The sequence below is a fragment of the Pinus tabuliformis genome, chromosome X, assembly GCF_031772625.1.
Source record: "Pinus tabuliformis cultivar Carrire ecotype Pingquan chromosome X, CPIR1, whole genome shotgun sequence".
Taxonomy (NCBI): domain Eukaryota; kingdom Viridiplantae; phylum Streptophyta; class Pinopsida; order Pinales; family Pinaceae; genus Pinus; species Pinus tabuliformis.
The window spans coordinates 1,178,530,240-1,178,548,827 of record NC_142308.1 but is presented as its reverse complement, the minus strand read 5'-3'; the positions used below and the strand labels follow the sequence as shown (position 1 = coordinate 1,178,548,827).

Sequence of the window (18,588 nt, the reverse complement as noted above, 5' to 3'; positions counted from 1 at the left end):
ATGTAAGCGGACATGTAAATCTATGCATGCATACCTCCGAGTGACTATCGAGGCTTCATTACTTGTTCCTTCAACTGATCAGCCAGCATGTCAGACTAGTTACATGGTTTTCCCTCTCTAGCCAATTGGTCCAGCACGTTCTCCCAACTTTGTGGGAAGGTTTCCGTGCTTGCTTAGCCATACAGGCAACAAGAAAATATGGCCAAGTGTTGATACGCCTTCCTCAATATATTCATCTTGTAGATCTAGTTGGGTGTCAACGTGAAACGAGCCAGCTCCTTTACCCAGTGTTAGGTTCCTACCAATAGGATTCATAATTTTGAATGGCTGAGATTAAACCTTGTAATATTGTACATACCTTTGCTCTTTGAAAATTTTTTCCATATTCAAAAAAATTAAAAAATTAAAAGAGGGTATGTCCTAAAAGAATAATCAAAGGAAAAAAAGAACAAAAAGGTCAAAAAATATGAAAAAATATGAACCCCAAGAAAAGGAAAAAGACCATGAAAGTAAGCAAGCCAAAATGCCACTCCTATTTACTTTTATGCATAATAAAAGATTGTGTGCAACTTGTGATCCTTGCCACAATCCAAGATAGTCAAAATGTTTGAACTTGGCTATTTCATGTTTTCAATTTCATGTCTATAGGTAGAGAATAAAAATCTAGCCAAAAAGTGTAACCTTGGCAGATAATTAGATAGGTAGAGTAAATAAAAGGAGCTCAACTGTTTAATGTGAGCCATTGGATGTAATAAGGTTATATTTAGTTAGTTTACTATTGTAAAGAAAAAGAAAAATATTTGATAAGGGTTTGCTAGCTCAAATGCACCCTAATAAAGTGAAGTAAAAATGGTAGGAAAAGTAGATGGGTAAGTAGGAGAAAGGTTGCAGAAGTATGATGATTGATTAGACAAAAGCATATTTATCATTCTCATCATAAAAGTTCTAGATATGAATGAACAATCAAGCATGCAAAAGGATTTCAAAGTCAATTAATTAACTTCCTCCATTCATTTCACCTTTTACTTAACTAATTTCCCATAAATAAAGTTCAAAGTACTTAAAACCTTTAAGTCAAAGAGGCTCAGAGCATTTCTCTGACTTTTGGAGGGACTGGACCCTCGGCTCAATGATTTATGGATATCAAGTACTAAATTCCCCTCATAAAAATTCATCTCCCCCCCTCCTTCAGTTCATTCATTTCCCTAAATAATGTTCCTTTCCTAAGGATAAAATACTTTTGCCTAGGAAAAGCATTTTTTCCCCCGCATAAGCATTTTCATATCAAAAACCCACCGAAACACGTTACCCTAAGTATTAATGTTAATATGTGAAAATCATTCAAATCATGAAAAATCATTTTCTTAGTGTGTTGTGTCCCTTTTCTACCCATTCTTTATTAACTACTAATTTATTGTATTAAAATACCGATAATAAAACCCATTTCCCCGTATATATGTAACTCCTACATATTAATTAATTCTACAACTTAGTTTAAATATAAACTATAATATATAGTCAACCCACTAACTAATCGATCTGCGATTATGTTAGGAAAAACCCCATTTAAATCCTCTGTTAATCACCTCGATGGCTTAATCCCACTTTAATCCATCATTAACCCTGATACCGCCACACTTAAGTGCCTGTCGGGCCCCCCCACTATCCTCTGTGCAACTTCCCCACCTGATCACCGTGTGATCATCTCCCTTCTCATCCGATGGCCCTCATTCATATTGGGCCAACCCGACGTTCGTCCCTTACCCGCCCGAAAATGTGGTTTTTCCAACAGCCCCTCCTAAAAACCACCCAATGTCCATAAGCAGTGCGATAGAAACCGTTTACCGCCCACTTGCTACATGACAAAATGACCACTATGCACTCCATACCCGCCAAAATTGACTTTTTGCGCATAAAGCCAAAAATCCCCAAATCATTTGTTTTCACTAGAACTTTAACTGTAAACCTCTATTTGCATGGACACCACTTGCGAACGTTGAAGCCATCAACCCACATCCAATTTCACTCCAAAGAAGCCGCAGACCGCCCAGACAACCTTGTAGCCTATACAAAACCCCTTCAACCATCTGTAGTCACCAACCGCCCTGTTCAGAGCCATTTGACCTCATTTCCAGGTATTTAAACCAGTATTCATCCACTACCCTGTCAATTTCAAAGAAACCAGTGATTAAGTATTCTTAGTTAAGTCTAAAAATTAATTAAGGAATCTCAAGCAACCTAAGCCTACTCTGTGTTGAACCACCATTGCTCTAAAATACCGTAAATCACCTCCCCCATACTCAAATCCACAATAACTGAGAATGGATGTCCCAATTGCCATGGATGCAAGACCCATCTCTACACCACACTTAGACTTGGACCACCTTCCTCTGGCTGATAGAGATTTCCAGATAAAAGATACCTCTGTCATAGAGCTCCTGCTCAAAATACACTACCAAAGTAGGGACAATTTCTTGAACCATGTTGACAAAATTGGCCTTTGGGAGTCAAATTTGCCCAAGTACCAGTTCCCCCAAGTCCACATTTTCCCTGAAATTGTACATTATTTCCATGCCAACTATGTCCCCAGTCAAAGAGCGGTCATGTCCCCTAACCAGGCTATACTTCTCACTATCACTGCTAAATCTACAAATGAGATGCTACAAATCCATCGTGGCCAAAACTTGACTCCCCTCTCATTTGGAGACTTGTTGGACTTATATCCCAAACTCAGCCGTGCAAGATTTTCCCAATTAATCCAAACCTTCATTGTAGAAGAGAAGTATACTCCCAAAGACCCCCCTCCATATGTAGCAACTATATTTTCTCCTTGGGGTAGAAATATTGTATCCATGATATCTTGTGCTTTCGGTTACTCCACAAGTGAATACATTGATGAAATCATCCTAGCTTTTATGTCCATATACACTCCAGGGAAGCCTCCTGCTAACATATATGACTATGCTGAGTTCATAGCTGACATGATGCATGAATAGTTCCTCCGAATGAGTAATGAGGGAGTCTTCAAATACTTCTCTGGCTTGTATCACCTTTTCTTATACTTCCAAGCAGATAAATTCCCACTTACCTTGCAAAAGCTGGACACCAAGAGCCAACCAAGATCAGTCATCTTCTGGACCCCATTGATTCACTAATATTCCTCCTCCTATTCAAACAATGAATTCATAGATTCCTTTGTCCACCCTGTGATGACCATGCTCAATGGAACCCCTCCACAAAGAATCAGTCCTGAGATTATGAGAGTCCTTCATCTAAACATCAATCATCAGGTGGGAGATTGGTACTTGTACCAAAACCACACTGAAATCAGGATTTATGGCTGCGAGTTGGCCCCATACAAACTACCTAAATATCTCCCAATGAGGTTATTTTCCCTGGAGTACTACAGGTAGATAATAAATTTAGATGAGGTAAAATTTGTTAAAGCCAAAAAGAAATCCCAGCTCAATATCAAAGACCAATTGGGTCCTTTTATTTGTAATAATAGAGAAGCTGGAAAGGAGGTAGACCTAATCCTTCAGAGATTAAAATTAAAACAGAGCTTCATATGGAGATATGATCCCTTGGATTTCATCTACAAAGGAAGACATAAAAACAAGATGGCTCCCTATATCCATCACCGCATCCCTGAGATAGAAAAGTATGCCAACCAATTGTAATGGGTGGAAAACAATTTAGAGGATAGGGGTAATACTGAATTTGCTGTGGAAAACACATTAATAGATCTGGAAAAACAACTTGATGAGGGTTCTTTCCTGCAGTTGCCAGAACAGTCAGATAGGCCAGAGCAGTCAACCAGGATAGAACCATCAGAAGAACCAACAACTACTTCAAGTGCCCATCCAGTCATGCAAACTCCTCAAAATGAGAAGAAGGTCCCAAAACGGAGTAGAGAAGGGGCTTCCACTTCAGGAATGCCTACTTTTGATATACATCAAGAATCAAACAAAAGGCAAAAGCCCAATCCAGCCTCTGAGCAAGAATTCACCAACAACTTAGCTAAGGTCACCAACACAGAGGTTGAAAGAAGCAGGCCCACCACTCCATCTGGGAGTGTGCAGGAGCCTTCCACATCACATACTCATATGTTGATGAGGAAATAAAGTGTTAAGGTATCTTCCTTCAGAATGCCTGTAGATAAGGACCAAGATATGAAGGAAATATACAAAGAGATTAAGCCAGAAATGAGAGGCTTAAGGCCCAAACATATGCCCAATATCTGAAGATGACCCGCGCTAATCAAACAAGGCTAATGTCAACCTTTGATATCAAAGATGGGAAAATGCAGATGACTTTTATCAAGCCAACCACTTAGCAGCCAAGGGCAGCAACAGATTTCAAAAAGGTGGATTTTGAAGTACTGGCAAGGGATATTCATCCCACTGAATAGATTGAACTACACAAGAAAATAGGGGAGATGATATACTCCACATTAACAGGGAAGGCCATTGCTTCCCACCAATTACAGAACTCCCTAAACAATATACTAGAACAATTTCAGTTGGAGAAGGCCTCCTCACAGGGAAAGGATAATAGAATCAAGTCCTTAGAGGAATTAGTGATTGAATTGTGACACGATCCCAAAGATGTAAAAGCTACAAAACAGCTAATTAAAAAGAAAAATGATGACATTGCTACACTCAAGAAGAAGCTAAAGATACCCCAGCAGAGAACTTAGAAGATAAGTGCCATAACATGCAGGTAGCCATTGGTAGGTTCATGGCTAAGTTTCAGATTTTGAGGGAGAAGGGTCTTCCCAGTCCTATGGTCATCAATGACAAACTCATGCCCCAGCTAGACTATGGAGATAGACTAAGAAAATTGGCTAAGGGACAAGCAAGTTCTTCAGCCATTAAAGCCCCGCCAACAAGCAAAGTGTTATATGACACATTGGAGAACTTGTTTTTCCTAGAGCATGAGGTGAAACATTTGTTCCTCACTAAGCCAAATTTTTCAAAGTACACAGAGGCAGATGAAATCTACAAAAGGATGATGAATGTAAAACTACCTGATGCGGAATGGTGGGAAAACATGATAGATTTATTGTAATAAATTTACATCATAAAATTACTGCATAGTAAATGAAGGCAACCAGTTAAAATAGGAAAAAGAAGAACAATAGGGTTAAAGAGTATCAGTTGAAAGATGAAAGTAAAGAATATTCCACCGTGGAAATGATACAAATATCATCCAACTTAAAGGGCTCCAACCCAACTGAAATAGCCAGCAATACCACAATAAAAGGGACAGCATGAAGCAGTTCAACATCTGTCTCTATCTTCATGCAATAAGCTATTTTTATTGCCTAGATTAAGTCTCAAGTTGTTTTGAGATATTTTTTAAATATTTTTTTTATATATACTTCATATGTCGAAGTATGAGGGGTGCATTCTTATACTTTCAATAGAATTTTGTTCAAATACTATAAAAGCTTTTGTATCACTGATTGGGCCAGCATGCTAGATTAATGAATAAAGACCAGATATTTCAAGGGATTCATGTGTAAAGCAGAGTACAAATGAGTAATTTTCTTGTGTTATTTTATCTTCCTTAAAGTTGCTTCATAATCTTAAATGTTTCAGAAGTCTGAATGTTTAACTTGAATATTATTTCAGAATTTGCTTAATTGCACTATTGCTTACTGTTATACCTCCTTAATCTTTTCTCTTAAACTATCTTAGCTAGGGAATTCTTAATTGCTCCTTAGCTTTTGTAGTTTCTCCTCTGGACTATAGTAAAGGATTCTTAAGTGCCCTTTACTCATGATTCACTATTGTTCCCCATCTTAGCCTTGGTTTGAGGATTCTTGATTGCCCTCTCACCTCCGTTAAGACTCATCTCACCATTTAGTCCAAGGATTTGTACTTCACTTTGCTATCTTGCCCCTTGAACATTCCCTTTAGTGATATAACTCCAGCTTTACTGCCCCTTTTTTGACTCCATTGCCCAATGGCCTAAAGGCATCAACGTAGTATCTTGTTTTAATATTTCCACCACCAAATCTTCATAAAAATAAAAAACCCCCTTGAACTCTAGAACTAGCCTAATATCTAAGTAAACATAGCTAAATTATATAGTGAGAGCCCTCTCTGAGCCATAGGTTGGCTAGAGCCTATGCTTACAAGTTGGTTTGTAGTTACCTCGAAGCCTTCCCTTCTTCCAAAACTTCTAAGGAAAAGTTTTGAGTGATAACATAGTGGCGACGATACTGGGGATCAAAAACCTCAGTCTCCTAAAACTTTAAGGAAATCTCAATCATCATCTTGAGCCCCTTAAAGTCAGTTTTTACAGAAGTTTTAAAATTACACTAAAAAACATTTTAAAAGTTATAATTCTGGCTACCAGGAAAACTCATTATACCAGGGCCAACCTGGATCCAAACCCTGTAGTTGTTGTGGATGATCCAGAAATAATTATAAGAAAATCCAAAAAAGAAGAGAGTTCAACTAATAAAACACCATTAGTTAAAGCTAATTCTTGTCCTGATGAGTGGTTGTTTTTAGAATATTTACCTTTTGATGTGCAATTTGATCTCTCATTGTTCAGAACAAAATCTGAAAGTGTGCTTAATGAAACTATTCTAGATCCTGATTTTCTTGTAGACCTTGAAGCTCAAAGAGCTAATAGATCAATCGACGAATATATTTTGAATACTCCACTATCATCCATTAATACTGCTCTAACTGCTGAACTTTCTACTCAATCCTCCAACATTATTAATACCCCTTCCATCACTACCACACCATCCATTATCTCTACTATAGTTCTTTCCACTGGCCCATTCATTCCACATCTCCCCATACAACATAAAATCCTGTTTCCACCTATAGAAATTCCCACTTCACCCATTAGCCCTTCGAGTTCACTTATAGATACTTCCATCTCCCCTATACACACAACTATCCCTTTTATCCCAATTTCTGTTATAGAAACCCCTTCATCCATTGTTAATGTTTCAGGCTCATTTGTAGATATTCCAACTTCAACTGTTAATATTTTGAATTCCACTGTAAATACTCTAGTTTCAATTAGCAATCTTTCATTTTAAACTGTAAGCATTGCTAGCTCATCCATCTCCACCTCAACCCAAACTAATCTTCCCTTATCTCCGAGCCAAGCCAAGGCTTTAGCCATGGCCAATAGATATGCCTCGTTGGTGTTGCCTGGTCAGTTGCATGAACTACCTCGGGACTATCAAAGAAAAATTCAATTATTTGATGCTACAGGCCTATACACTGCTCAAAAAGATGTTAACAGAATGAACTATTATGTTGAGTTACATGAGATAGATGATGCATATGTAAGAATGAGGCTTTTTGCCCAAACATTAGCTGGGGAAGTTAGAACCTGGTTTAGAAACTTAGTTGCTGGTAGTATTGCAGATATGACAAACTTTCACAGGATGTTCATCGAGAGATGGGAGAGGAAGAAAAACCCATTGCAGATACTTTATGAGTATGAGAACATTAGGAGAGGTCCTAAAGAATCAATCCAAGACTACTACACTAGGTTTAATAGAACTTACAATGCCATTCCTGCCAACCTTAAGCCTCCTCCTGATCTTGCAATGATGAAGTTCCCTGATGGTTTTGATCTAGATATGGCCTACCAACTCAGGGAAAGAGAACCTGCAACCTTAGAGCAAAGCCAAACCAATGCAGTAAAAGTAGAGGGTAATATTTTAGCCAAAAAAGCCCAAGCAAAGATAGAAAGGAGAGTAGGATTTGCTGATGAAGCTTCAACATCTGATGGTAAAGTCGATCTTTTGACCAAAACTGTAGAAATAATCATGGATAGACTTGACAACCTAGGTAGAAAAACATGGGATAATAAACAAGTACCCCCAGTTAGGAATGCTAATTTCAGAAAAAACCAAAATCAAAACCAAAACACAAGAAAGAATGGACATGATCAAAACATTAGATCCCCTTTTCAAGAAAACTATGCAGAATCATCTGATCCTGATAATCCAGAACAAGATACCCAAATCAATCTAATGGGATTAGATGATCAAAACTCTGTATTCCTCTCCCAGGATGAGGAAGATTTGCATATGCTCCAACAGCTTCAAACCCAGTCTGGAGAGTCATTTGACTATAAACAGGGATATGACTCTACCATATTCAAAGTGCACAAACAATATAATTTGAGAAGTAAAAAGAATGATGGCCCTCCTAACCAAACTAAGAAAGTAATGGCAAATAAACCCAAAATAACAAATAAAGTTCATGTTTCAGAAGTACTTAAAATCCTCCCTAGACCAAACCAAAATCCCCCTAATCCCATCATTGAAGAAATAACTGCCAACTAACCCTTGGTTGAGCAACCATCCACATCAGTTCCACTTAAAGGACCAGAGAAAAACACCCATAATGCCAGATCTGAAAGTCCCCATAAGGAAATCCCAAGTAAACAAAAGGAAGATAATTTCCCTCAAAACCCTGTTCCAAAGGTCTACAACCCTTCCTCATCATTCAATTTGGGAGTAGAGATATCCAAGCTGAAAATTTCAGTGCCTTTGACTGAACTAGTTAAAAATGAAACTTACAAATCACAAGTAAATCAGACCCTGAACAATACTGAAAACGAAGACTTAGTTAACTTGTTTGATGATAAACCAGAATTAATATTTGGACCAGATGTTAATGGCAAACCGCAAGAAGGAGGAATTCCACCTTTTTACATTAGCCTTAATATTCATGATAAAATACTACACAATGCCATGTTAGATTCTGGGGCTTCTCACAACCTAATGCCAAAATTAGTGATGGAAAAATTGAAACTAGACATTATTAGACCTTACAAAGACTTGTTCTCCTTTGATTCAAGTCAAGTAGAATGTCCAGGGTTAATCAAAGATTTGTGTGTTACTTTAGTCCAATACCCTACCAAGAGAATCCTCATGGACATTGTAGTGGCTGATATCCCACCAAAATATGGCATGTTGTTGTCCAAATCTTGGGGAGCCAAGCTTCAAGGATCCCTCCAACTGGATATGTCATATGCCACAATTTCTCTATTTGGACAACCCAAGAAATTGTACAGAGAAACTTTCATGAAATACATGGTAAGCAGTCAAGATCGACCTCAAAACTATCCCATCTACTCCATGCATTCAGATGTAGACTCTTTTATTATGTTCAACAATGATCAAACACGAAACGAAACTCCTAACAGTGTTGTTGAAGAACCAAAAGAAATTGCAGTTTCCACTGCTAATGAATCTAAAGAAAATTCAAAATTGTGCAATAAAGAAAGTAATAAGGTTGCTAGAAATAAAAATAAATGGGATACTGATGATGAGAACTATGTACATGAAATCTTATGGAATTTAGAATTTGATGGCTATGTAAATAAGTTAGGAGCAAGATCAGGAGTATGGATTTATAATTTAGAAAACAATCACTCAGAGGGCCATGCCTATAGGTTAAATTTCAGATGTACCAATAATATGGCCAACTATGAGGCTTTGGTTCTAGGTCTCAAGGTAGTTAGGAATTTAGGTTCTCAAATAGTTTTAGTCATGGGAGACTCAGAGCTAGTTGTAAATCAGATTAAGGGTGTATATATGACTAAAGACACTAGATTAGGTTATTATAGAGGAACCATTGTATAAATACTCAATACTTTCCTAGAAACGCAGCTTGCAATAGTTCCTAGGAAGCATAATATGCAAGCCCATAGTTTAGCAATGTTTGCTAGTACCTGTCGGTTACCCTTCCAACCTAACCCTCAGTACACTGTTGAGGTCAGGCACAAACCTTCAATCGCAGATAATGTGCAGAACTGGAAAGTATTCTCAAATGATAGACAGATAAACAACTTCTTAACTTTAGAATAAGAGTTTACACAGTATCATAGACACTGATACATCCATAGCTCTTAACTCTAGGGATGAAGTAATAATAAATGAACTAGAAGGTAATGAAGTAGATAGTTTTAATCCCACTAAATTCACAAGGTCAGATATAGACAACCTAGAACAGGTTGAGATTGATGAAACAATTAACGATGAGAACGAAGTAATTAATCTCAAGGATAATTTCTTACCAAAAGGTTTAAGCCCTCTAGAAGACTTATTCGATTCAAATGATGTTCCTAGGAAGCCTAAAATGGAACCATTAAAATCTGATATTGAAGAGTGTAACATAGGCACTGCAGACAATCCCAAGCTAATCAAACTGTCAAAGTCACTCCCTTTAACAGAAAAGGTGAAATATATTGAGTTATTGAAATAATTTCAAGATGTCTTTGCATGGAGCTATGAGGACATTAAATCCTATGACAGAAGCATCATCCAACACACAATTCCTCTCAAAGAGAATCAAAAACCTTTCAAACAAAAGCTTAGGAGAATTAATCCTGTCTTATTACCTTCAATAGAAAAAGAAATTAAGAGAATGTATGATGCCAAGATAATTGCACCAATAAGGTTTTCTGAATGGGTCTCAAACTTGGTCCAAACGAGGAAGAAAACTGGTGAGATCAGACTCTGTGTAGATCTCAGGAACCTGAATAAAGCATCACTTAAGGACAACTACCCTCTTCCCAAAATGGACCACATCTTACAAAGGGTAGTTGGGTTAACTAGAATCTCATTACTGAATGGTTTTTCTGGTTACAACCAAATTTTGGTTCACCCTCACGACCAACCCAAGACTGCTTTCACCACTCCTTGGGGCACCTTTATGTATGTCAAAATGCCTTTCGGGCTAATGAATGCAGGAGCCACTTTCCATAGGGCTATGGATATACCCTTTTCTAAAGAAATCCATCATTTCCTTGTGATATATCTTGATGATATTATTGCTTTCTCAAAATCAGACAATCAACATCTAGATCCTCTAAGGCAGGTCTTTATAAAATGCAGAAAGTATGACATCTCTTTGAACCCCAAAAAATCTTTATTTGGATTAGAAGAAGGGAATTGTTAGGACATATCATTTCCAAAGATGGCATAAGAATAGATCCTGCAAGAATTGAAGCCATCTTGCTGATACAACACCCTAGGAATATAAAAAAACTACAAGCATTTTTAGGAAAGATTAACTTCCTTAGAAGATTTATTTCTAACTTAGCAGAGTTAATTAGAGCACTAAATAACATGTTGAAAAAATATTCAACCCTAAGTTGGACTGTCGAAGCTAAGAAATCATTTGAAGATATCAAGCTAGCCTTGACAAAAACCCCAGTATTAGTTAGTCCCAAATTTGATAGGGATTTCATTTTGTTTTCCTTTGCTTCTGAGCATACAATAGTTGTAGTTTTACTGCAGAAAAATGACCAAGGATATGAACAACCCATTGCTTTCTTTAGCAAAGCCTTAAGAGATGCTCCCTTAAAATACAACATAATGGAGAAACAAGCATTGGCTTTAGTCAAAGCTATCAAAGATTTTAGGGTATATATTTTGTATTCTCATATAGTAGCCTATGTTCCAAATTCTGTAGTCAAAGACATCCTGACTCAGGAAGGTCCTGATGGGAAAAGGGGAAAATGGATTGCTACTATCTTAGAGTATGATATAGAGATCAAACCTACAAAGTTAATCAAGGGCCAAGGCTTAGCTAAACTTATGGCTGAGTCGAACTGTCAGGCCTTAGACATAAACTTTATTGCTGCACTAGATGAAGGAGAGGAGATGGCGACTCCACCGATCAGTCAAGCCTTTGTTGAATCACCATGGTATGCTGATATCACCTACATTTTACAAAACTTACAAGCTCCTCCTGGATTATCTAGAACCAAAGGTAGGTTCTTAAAAATGAAATCTTTGAAATTTTGTATACTTGATAATGCTTTGTTTTGGAAAGATCATGAAGGAATTCTCCTTAACTATTTGATAAAAGATGAGGCTAACAAATTTCTACAAGACTTTCATGCAGGTGACTGTGGTGGACACCTCTATTGGAGAACCACTGCAGATAAAATCTTAAGGGCGGGTTTCTACTGGCCAACTTTGTTCTCTGATGTCAAGAAATTTGTGACCTCTTGTCATAAGTGTCAAATTTTTGAAGGAAAAAGAAAACTTCTGCCATTACCCCTTTAACCAATCACTATTGAAGTACCTTTTCAAAAATGGGGTTTAGACTTCATTGGTGAAATTCACTCGCCCTCCTCTTCCCAACATAAGTGGATCCTCACAGCCACAGACTATTTCAAAAAATGGATAGAGGCCATACCTTCAAGGCAAGCCACAAATACTGTTATTATTAACTTCCTTGAAGCCAACATTCTGTCTAGATTTGGATGCCCTACCAAGCTCATTACTGATAATGCAACAACTTTTAAATCCAAACGAATGATAGAATTCTGCAATAATTATCACATTACTTTGGGTTATTCTACAGCCTACTACCCGCAAGGAAATGGACTAGTATAATCTTCAAATAAAATCCTTGTGAACATTATTAAGAAGTTACTGGAAGATAATGAGAAAACATGGAACAAGAATATAGTCAAAGCCTTATGGTCTGACAGACTGACCACTAAGAAGTCAATTGGTACATCCCCCTATCAGCTAGTGTATGGTATGGAAGCTATTTTTCCATCCTCTTTGGGAGTACCAGTGATGAAGATGCTCCAAGAACTGCAATCTAAACCAAATGATATCCAGAGGAGAATAAACCAGACTATTCATCTCCAGCAAACCAGAGAAGAGGTCTACATCAGATCTCAAGTTGTGCAAGAAAAGATCAAAAATATTTTTGATAGAAGGACCAAGGCAAATGATTTCTACTTAGGTGATAAAGTACTCAAGTGGGACTCGAGAAGGGAAGATAAGGGTAAGCATGGGAAATTTGATTTCCTATGGAAGGGCCCCTATATCATCTATGCTTACAAAGGGAACAATGCTTTCTTCCTTAAAGGACTAGATGGTACTGAAGAAGGAGGAGGACCAGTGAATGGTCGAATGCTCAAACATTACATAGAACCTAGTTACTAATTGTTTTTCCCGTGCTTGTATATTTTATTTTGAAAATGTATAGTTTCGATTGGATGGTAAACCTTTAGAGTTGAAACTCGGAGAGAAGTCCCTAAGCTTTTAAGGATTTATTATCATAAGTATGAATAAAGCAAGGGGAAAGGTGACAAATCACAAGGTAACAAAAGTCAAATCCCAAGGCTACTGGTTTCAAATTTCCTGACATTTCACAAGGAAATTCCATCCCCAAGTGGAGCCACTGTTAGGTTCCCATACCAATAGGATTCATAATTTTGAATGATTGAGATTAAACCTTGTAATATTGTACATACGTTTGCTCTTTGCAAATGTTTTCCATATTCAAAAAAATTAAAAAATGTAAAGAGGGTATGTCCTAAAAGAATAATCAAAGGACAAAAAGAACAAAAAGGTAAAAAATGATGAAAAAATATGAACCCCAAGAAAAGGAAAAATACCATGAAAGTAAGCAAGCCAAAATGCCACTCCTATTTACTTTTATGCATAATAAAATATTGTGTGCAGCTTCTAATCCTTGCCACAATCCATGATAGTCAAAATGTTTGAACTTGGCTATTTCATGTTTTCAATTTCATGTCTATAGGTAGAGAATAAAAATCTGGCCAAACAATGTAACCTTGGCAGATAATTAGATAGGTAAAGTAAATAAAAGGAGTTCAACTATTTAGTCTAAGCCCTTGGATGTAATAAGGTTAGATTTAGTTAGTTTCCTATTGTAAAGAGAAAGAAAAATATTTGATAAGGGTTTGCTAGCTCAAATGCACCCTAATAAAGTGAAGTAAAAATGGTAAGAAAAGTAGATGGGTAAGTAGGAGAAAAGTTGCAGAAGTATGATGATTGATTAGACAAAAGCATGTTTATCATTCTCATCATAAAATTTCTAGATATGAATGAACAATCAAGCATGCAAAAGGATTTCAAAGTCAGTTAATTAACTTCCTCCATTCATTTCACCTTTTACTTAACTGATTTCCCATAAATAAAGTTTAAAGTACTTAAAACCTTTAAGTCAAAGAGGCTCAGAGCATTTCTTTGACTTTTGGAGGGACTAGACCCTCTGCTCAATGAATTATGGATATCAAGTACTAAATTCCCCTCATAAAAATTCATCACCCCCTTTAGTTTATTCATTTCCCTAAATAATTTTCCTTTCCTAAGGATAAAATACTTTTGCCTAGGAAAAGCATTCTTTCCCCCGCATAAAGCATTTTCATATCAAAAACCTAGTGAAACAAATTACCCAAAGTATTAATGTTAATATGTGAAAAGCATCCAAATCACGAAACAGCATTTGCTTAGTGTGTTGTGTCCCTTTTCCACCCATTCTTTATTAACTACTAATTTATTTTATTAAAATCCTGATAATGAAACCCATTTCCCCGTATATATGTAACTCCTACATATTAATTAACCCTACACCTTAGTTTAAATATAAACTATAATATATAGTCAACCCACTAACTAATTGATCTGCGATTATGTTAGGCAAAACCCCATTTAAATCCTCCGTTAATCACCCCAATGGCTTAATCCTGCCTTAATCCATCATTAACCCTGATACCGACACACTTAAGCGCCCGCCGGGCCCCCCCACTATCCTTCGTGTAGCTTCCCTGCCCAATCACCGTGCGATCATCTCCCTCCTCATCTGACGACCCTCATCCATATCGGGCCAACTCGACGTCCGTCCCTTACCCACCTGAAAAAGTGGTTTTTCCACCAGTCCCCGATGATATGTGTCAGCTAATGAGTGGAATCGGTTGGCCCCTCCTAAAAACCACCTGACGTCCATAAGCGGTGCGAAAGAAATCGTTTAACGCCCACTCGCTACCCGACAAAATGACCACTGTTCACCCCGTACCCGCCAAAATTGACTTTTCGTGCATAAAGCGAAAAAGCCCCAAATCATTTATTTTCACTGGAATTTTAACTGTAAACCTTTGTTGGCATGCACGCCACCTGCGAACGTCGAAGCCATCAACCCACGTCCAATTGCACTCCAAAGAAGCTACAGACTACCGAGACAACCTTGCACCCTATATAGAACCTCTTCAACCATCTGTAGTCGCCAGCCACCCTGTTCAGAGCCATTTGACCTCATTTACAGTTATTTAAACCAGTATTCACCAACTACCCTGTCAAATTCGAAGAAACCAGTGATTGAGTATTCTTAGTTAAGTCTAAAAATTAATTAAGGAATCTCAAGCAACCTAAGCCTACTCCGTGCTGAACCACTGTTGCCCTAAAATACCGTAAATCACCTCCCCCATACTCAAATCCAAAAGAATTGAGAATGGCTGCCCCAATTGCCATGGATGCAAGACCCATCTCTACACCCCACTTCGACCTGGACCACCTCCCTCTAGCTGATACAGTTTTCCAAATAAAAGATACCTCTGTCGTAGAGCTCCTACTCAAAATACACTGTTAAAGTAGGGACAATTTCTTGAACCATGCTGACAAAATTGGCCTTTGGGAGTCAAATTTTCCTAAGTACCAGTTCCCCCAAGTCCACATTTTCCCTAAAATTGTACATTATTACCATGCCAACTATGTCCCCAGTCAAAGAGAAGTCATGTCCCCTAACCAGGGTATACTTTTCACTATCACTGCTCAATCTATAAATGAGATGCTACAACTCCAGCCTGGCCAAAACGTGACTCCCCTGTCAATTGGAGACCTATTGGACTTATATGCCAAACTCATCCCCGCAAGATTTGCCCAATTAATCCAAACCTTCATCGTAGAAGAGAAGTATACCCCCAAAGACCCCCCTCTATATTTAGAAACTATATTCTCTCCTTGGGGTAGAAATATTGTATCCATGATATCTTGTGTTTTGGGTTACTCCACAAGTGAATACATTGATGAAATCATCCTAGCTTTCATGTCCATATACACTCCAGGGAAGCCTCCTACTCTCATATATGACTATGCTCAGTTCATAGCTAAGAGGATGCATGAACAGTTCCTCCGAATGAGTAATGAGAGAGTCTTCAAATACTCCTCCATCTTGTATCACTTTTTCCTATACTTCCAAGAAGACAAATTCCCACTTACCTTGCAAAAGTTGGACACCAAGGGCCAACCAATATCAGTCATCTTCTGGACCCCATTGATTCATCAATATGCCTCCTCCTATTCATACAATGAATTCATAGATTCCTTTGTCCACCATGTGATGACCATGCTCAGTGGAACCCCTCCACCAAGAATCAGTCTTGAGATTAGGAGAGTCTTTCATCTAAACATCAATCATCAGGTGGGAGATTGGTACTTGTACCAAAACCACACTGAAATCAGGATTTATGGCCGTGAGCTGGCCCCATACAAACTACCTAAGTACCTCCCAATGAGGTTATTTTCCCTGGAGTACTACAAGCAGATAATAAATTTAGATGAGGTAAACTTTGTTAAAGCCAAAAAAAAAATCCCAGCTCAAGATCAAATACCAATTAGGTCCTTTTATTTGTAATAGCAGAGAAGCTGGAAAGGAGGCAGGCCTAATCCTTCAGAGATTAAAGTTAAAACAGAGCTTCATATGGAGATACAATCCCTTGGATTTCATCTGTAAAAGAAGGCAGAAAAACAATATGGCTCCCTATATCCATCAAAACATCCCTGACATAGAAAAGTATGCCAACCAATTGAAATGGGTGGAAAACGCTTTAGAGGACAGGGGTAATACTAAAGTTGCTTTGGAAAACACATTAATAGATCTAGAAAAACAACTTGATGAGGGTTCTTTCCTGCAGGTGCCAGAATAGTCAGATAGGCTAGAATAGTCAACCAAGACAGAACCATCAGAAGAACCAACAACTACTTCAAGTGCCCATCTAGTCATGCAAACTCGTCAGAATGAGGAGGTCCCAAAAAGGAACAAAGAAGGGGCTTCCACTTCAGGAATTCCTACATTTGATGTACAACAAGAATCGAACAAAATGCAAAACCCAATCCAGTCTCTAAGCAAGAATTCACTGACGACTCATCTAAGGTCACCAACACAGAGGTTGAAAGAAGCAGGTCCACCACTCCATCTGGGATTGTGCAGGAGCGTTCCACATCATAGACTCAGATGTTGATGAGGCAGCAAAGTGTTTTGGTATCTTCCTTCAGAATGCCTACAGATGAGGACCAAGATATTAAGGAAAGATACAAAGAGATTAAAGCCAGAAATGAGAGGCTTAAGGCCCAAACATATGCCCAATATCTGAAGATGACTCCCACTAATCAAACAAGGCTAATGTCAGCCTTTGATATCAAAGAGGGGAAAATGCAGATGACTTTTATCAAGCCAACCACTCAGCAGCCAAGGGCAACATCAGATTTCAAAAAGGTGGATTTTGAAGTATTGGCAAGGGATATTCATCCCATTGACTAGATTGAACTACACAAGGGAACAGGGGAGATGATATACTCCACATTAATGGGGAAGGCCATTGCTTCCCACCAATTACAAAACTCCCTAAAAAATACATCAGCACAATTTCAGTTGCAGAAGGCCTCCTCACAGGCCAAGGATAATAGAATCAAGTCCTTAGAGGACTTAGTGATTGAATTGGGACACGATCCCAAAGATGTAAAAGCTACAGAACAATTGATTAAAAAGAAAAATAATGACATTGCTGCACTCAAGAAGCAACTAAAGATACCCCAGCTACATCACCCACAAACAAAGGAAGTCCTAGAAGCACAACAAGGACATGAAGAGCTCATGGACTTGGTCCTGAAGCTGAATGATCAACTCAAGGAGACAGAGAAGGAGTTGGACACTTTAATTCAGTCAAAGCAAAGTGACTTGGCCACAAATTCTAGAACTATCATCCCCATAGTATCTACAACAATTCCTTCCACACTGGCAACATCATTGGCACCCATAGCTCCACCTGCCACAACATTGCTAGTAACAACAGAATCTACAACAACAACAAGTACACATGGATAGAAAGCAGCAGAATTGGTCAAAGCCATGGAAGAGATGTCTATCCAGGCTATAGAGATGAAGATACTAAAGGAAAAGGTATCAAGTCTGGAAACTGATTGTAAACTTGCCCAACTCTAGCAAAAAGAAGAAACACAAAAGGCACTGAGAATGGATGAGAGAATCAAAATCCTGGAGAAGGATTTAACACTACAGAAACCACTGGGACAAACCAAATGAATGCTCTGGGCCAATATCATTGACTCTGTCAATGATATCTTGCCATCAATTCAAGTTATATTTGAGTAGACAGAATTAGTGAAGATAGCTACTGAAGCTATCCAAAAAGTAAAGGAAGAACTGGGGGATAAACTAGAGGATGCCAATCGACTCATCCACTTCCTAAACAACAAGAATAGATATGAACTCCATGAGTTTAACATAGAAGATAGGACTAAGGCCATTCTATAGATTAGGAAGGTTCTTTCCAAAAGAAACCTTATGCTTAACGTAGAAGAGAAGTGCCATAACATGCAAGTAGCCATTGATAGGTTCATGGCTAAGTTTCAGATTTTGAGGGAGAAGGGTCTTCCCAGTCCTATGGTCATCAATGAAAAACTCATGCCCCATCTTGACTATGGAGATAGACTAAGAAAATTGGCTAAGGAACAAGAAAGTTCTT

At 38.0% G+C, this 18,588-nt stretch overlaps 1 protein-coding gene across 1 annotated transcript in view; it reads left to right on the top strand.

The window, feature by feature from the left end:
* The window catches only part of LOC149144149 (uncharacterized), a 109,162-nt gene extending 105,038 nt beyond the window's left edge, over positions 1–4,124 (top strand). Inside the window, exon 12 of the mRNA XM_089452043.1 lies at positions 3,783–4,124. Within this exon, the coding sequence (XP_089308169.1) occupies positions 3,783–4,124 (342 nt within the window). The remainder of the gene's footprint in view (positions 1–3,782) is intronic.
* The last annotated feature ends 14,464 nt before the right edge of the window (positions 4,125–18,588 follow it).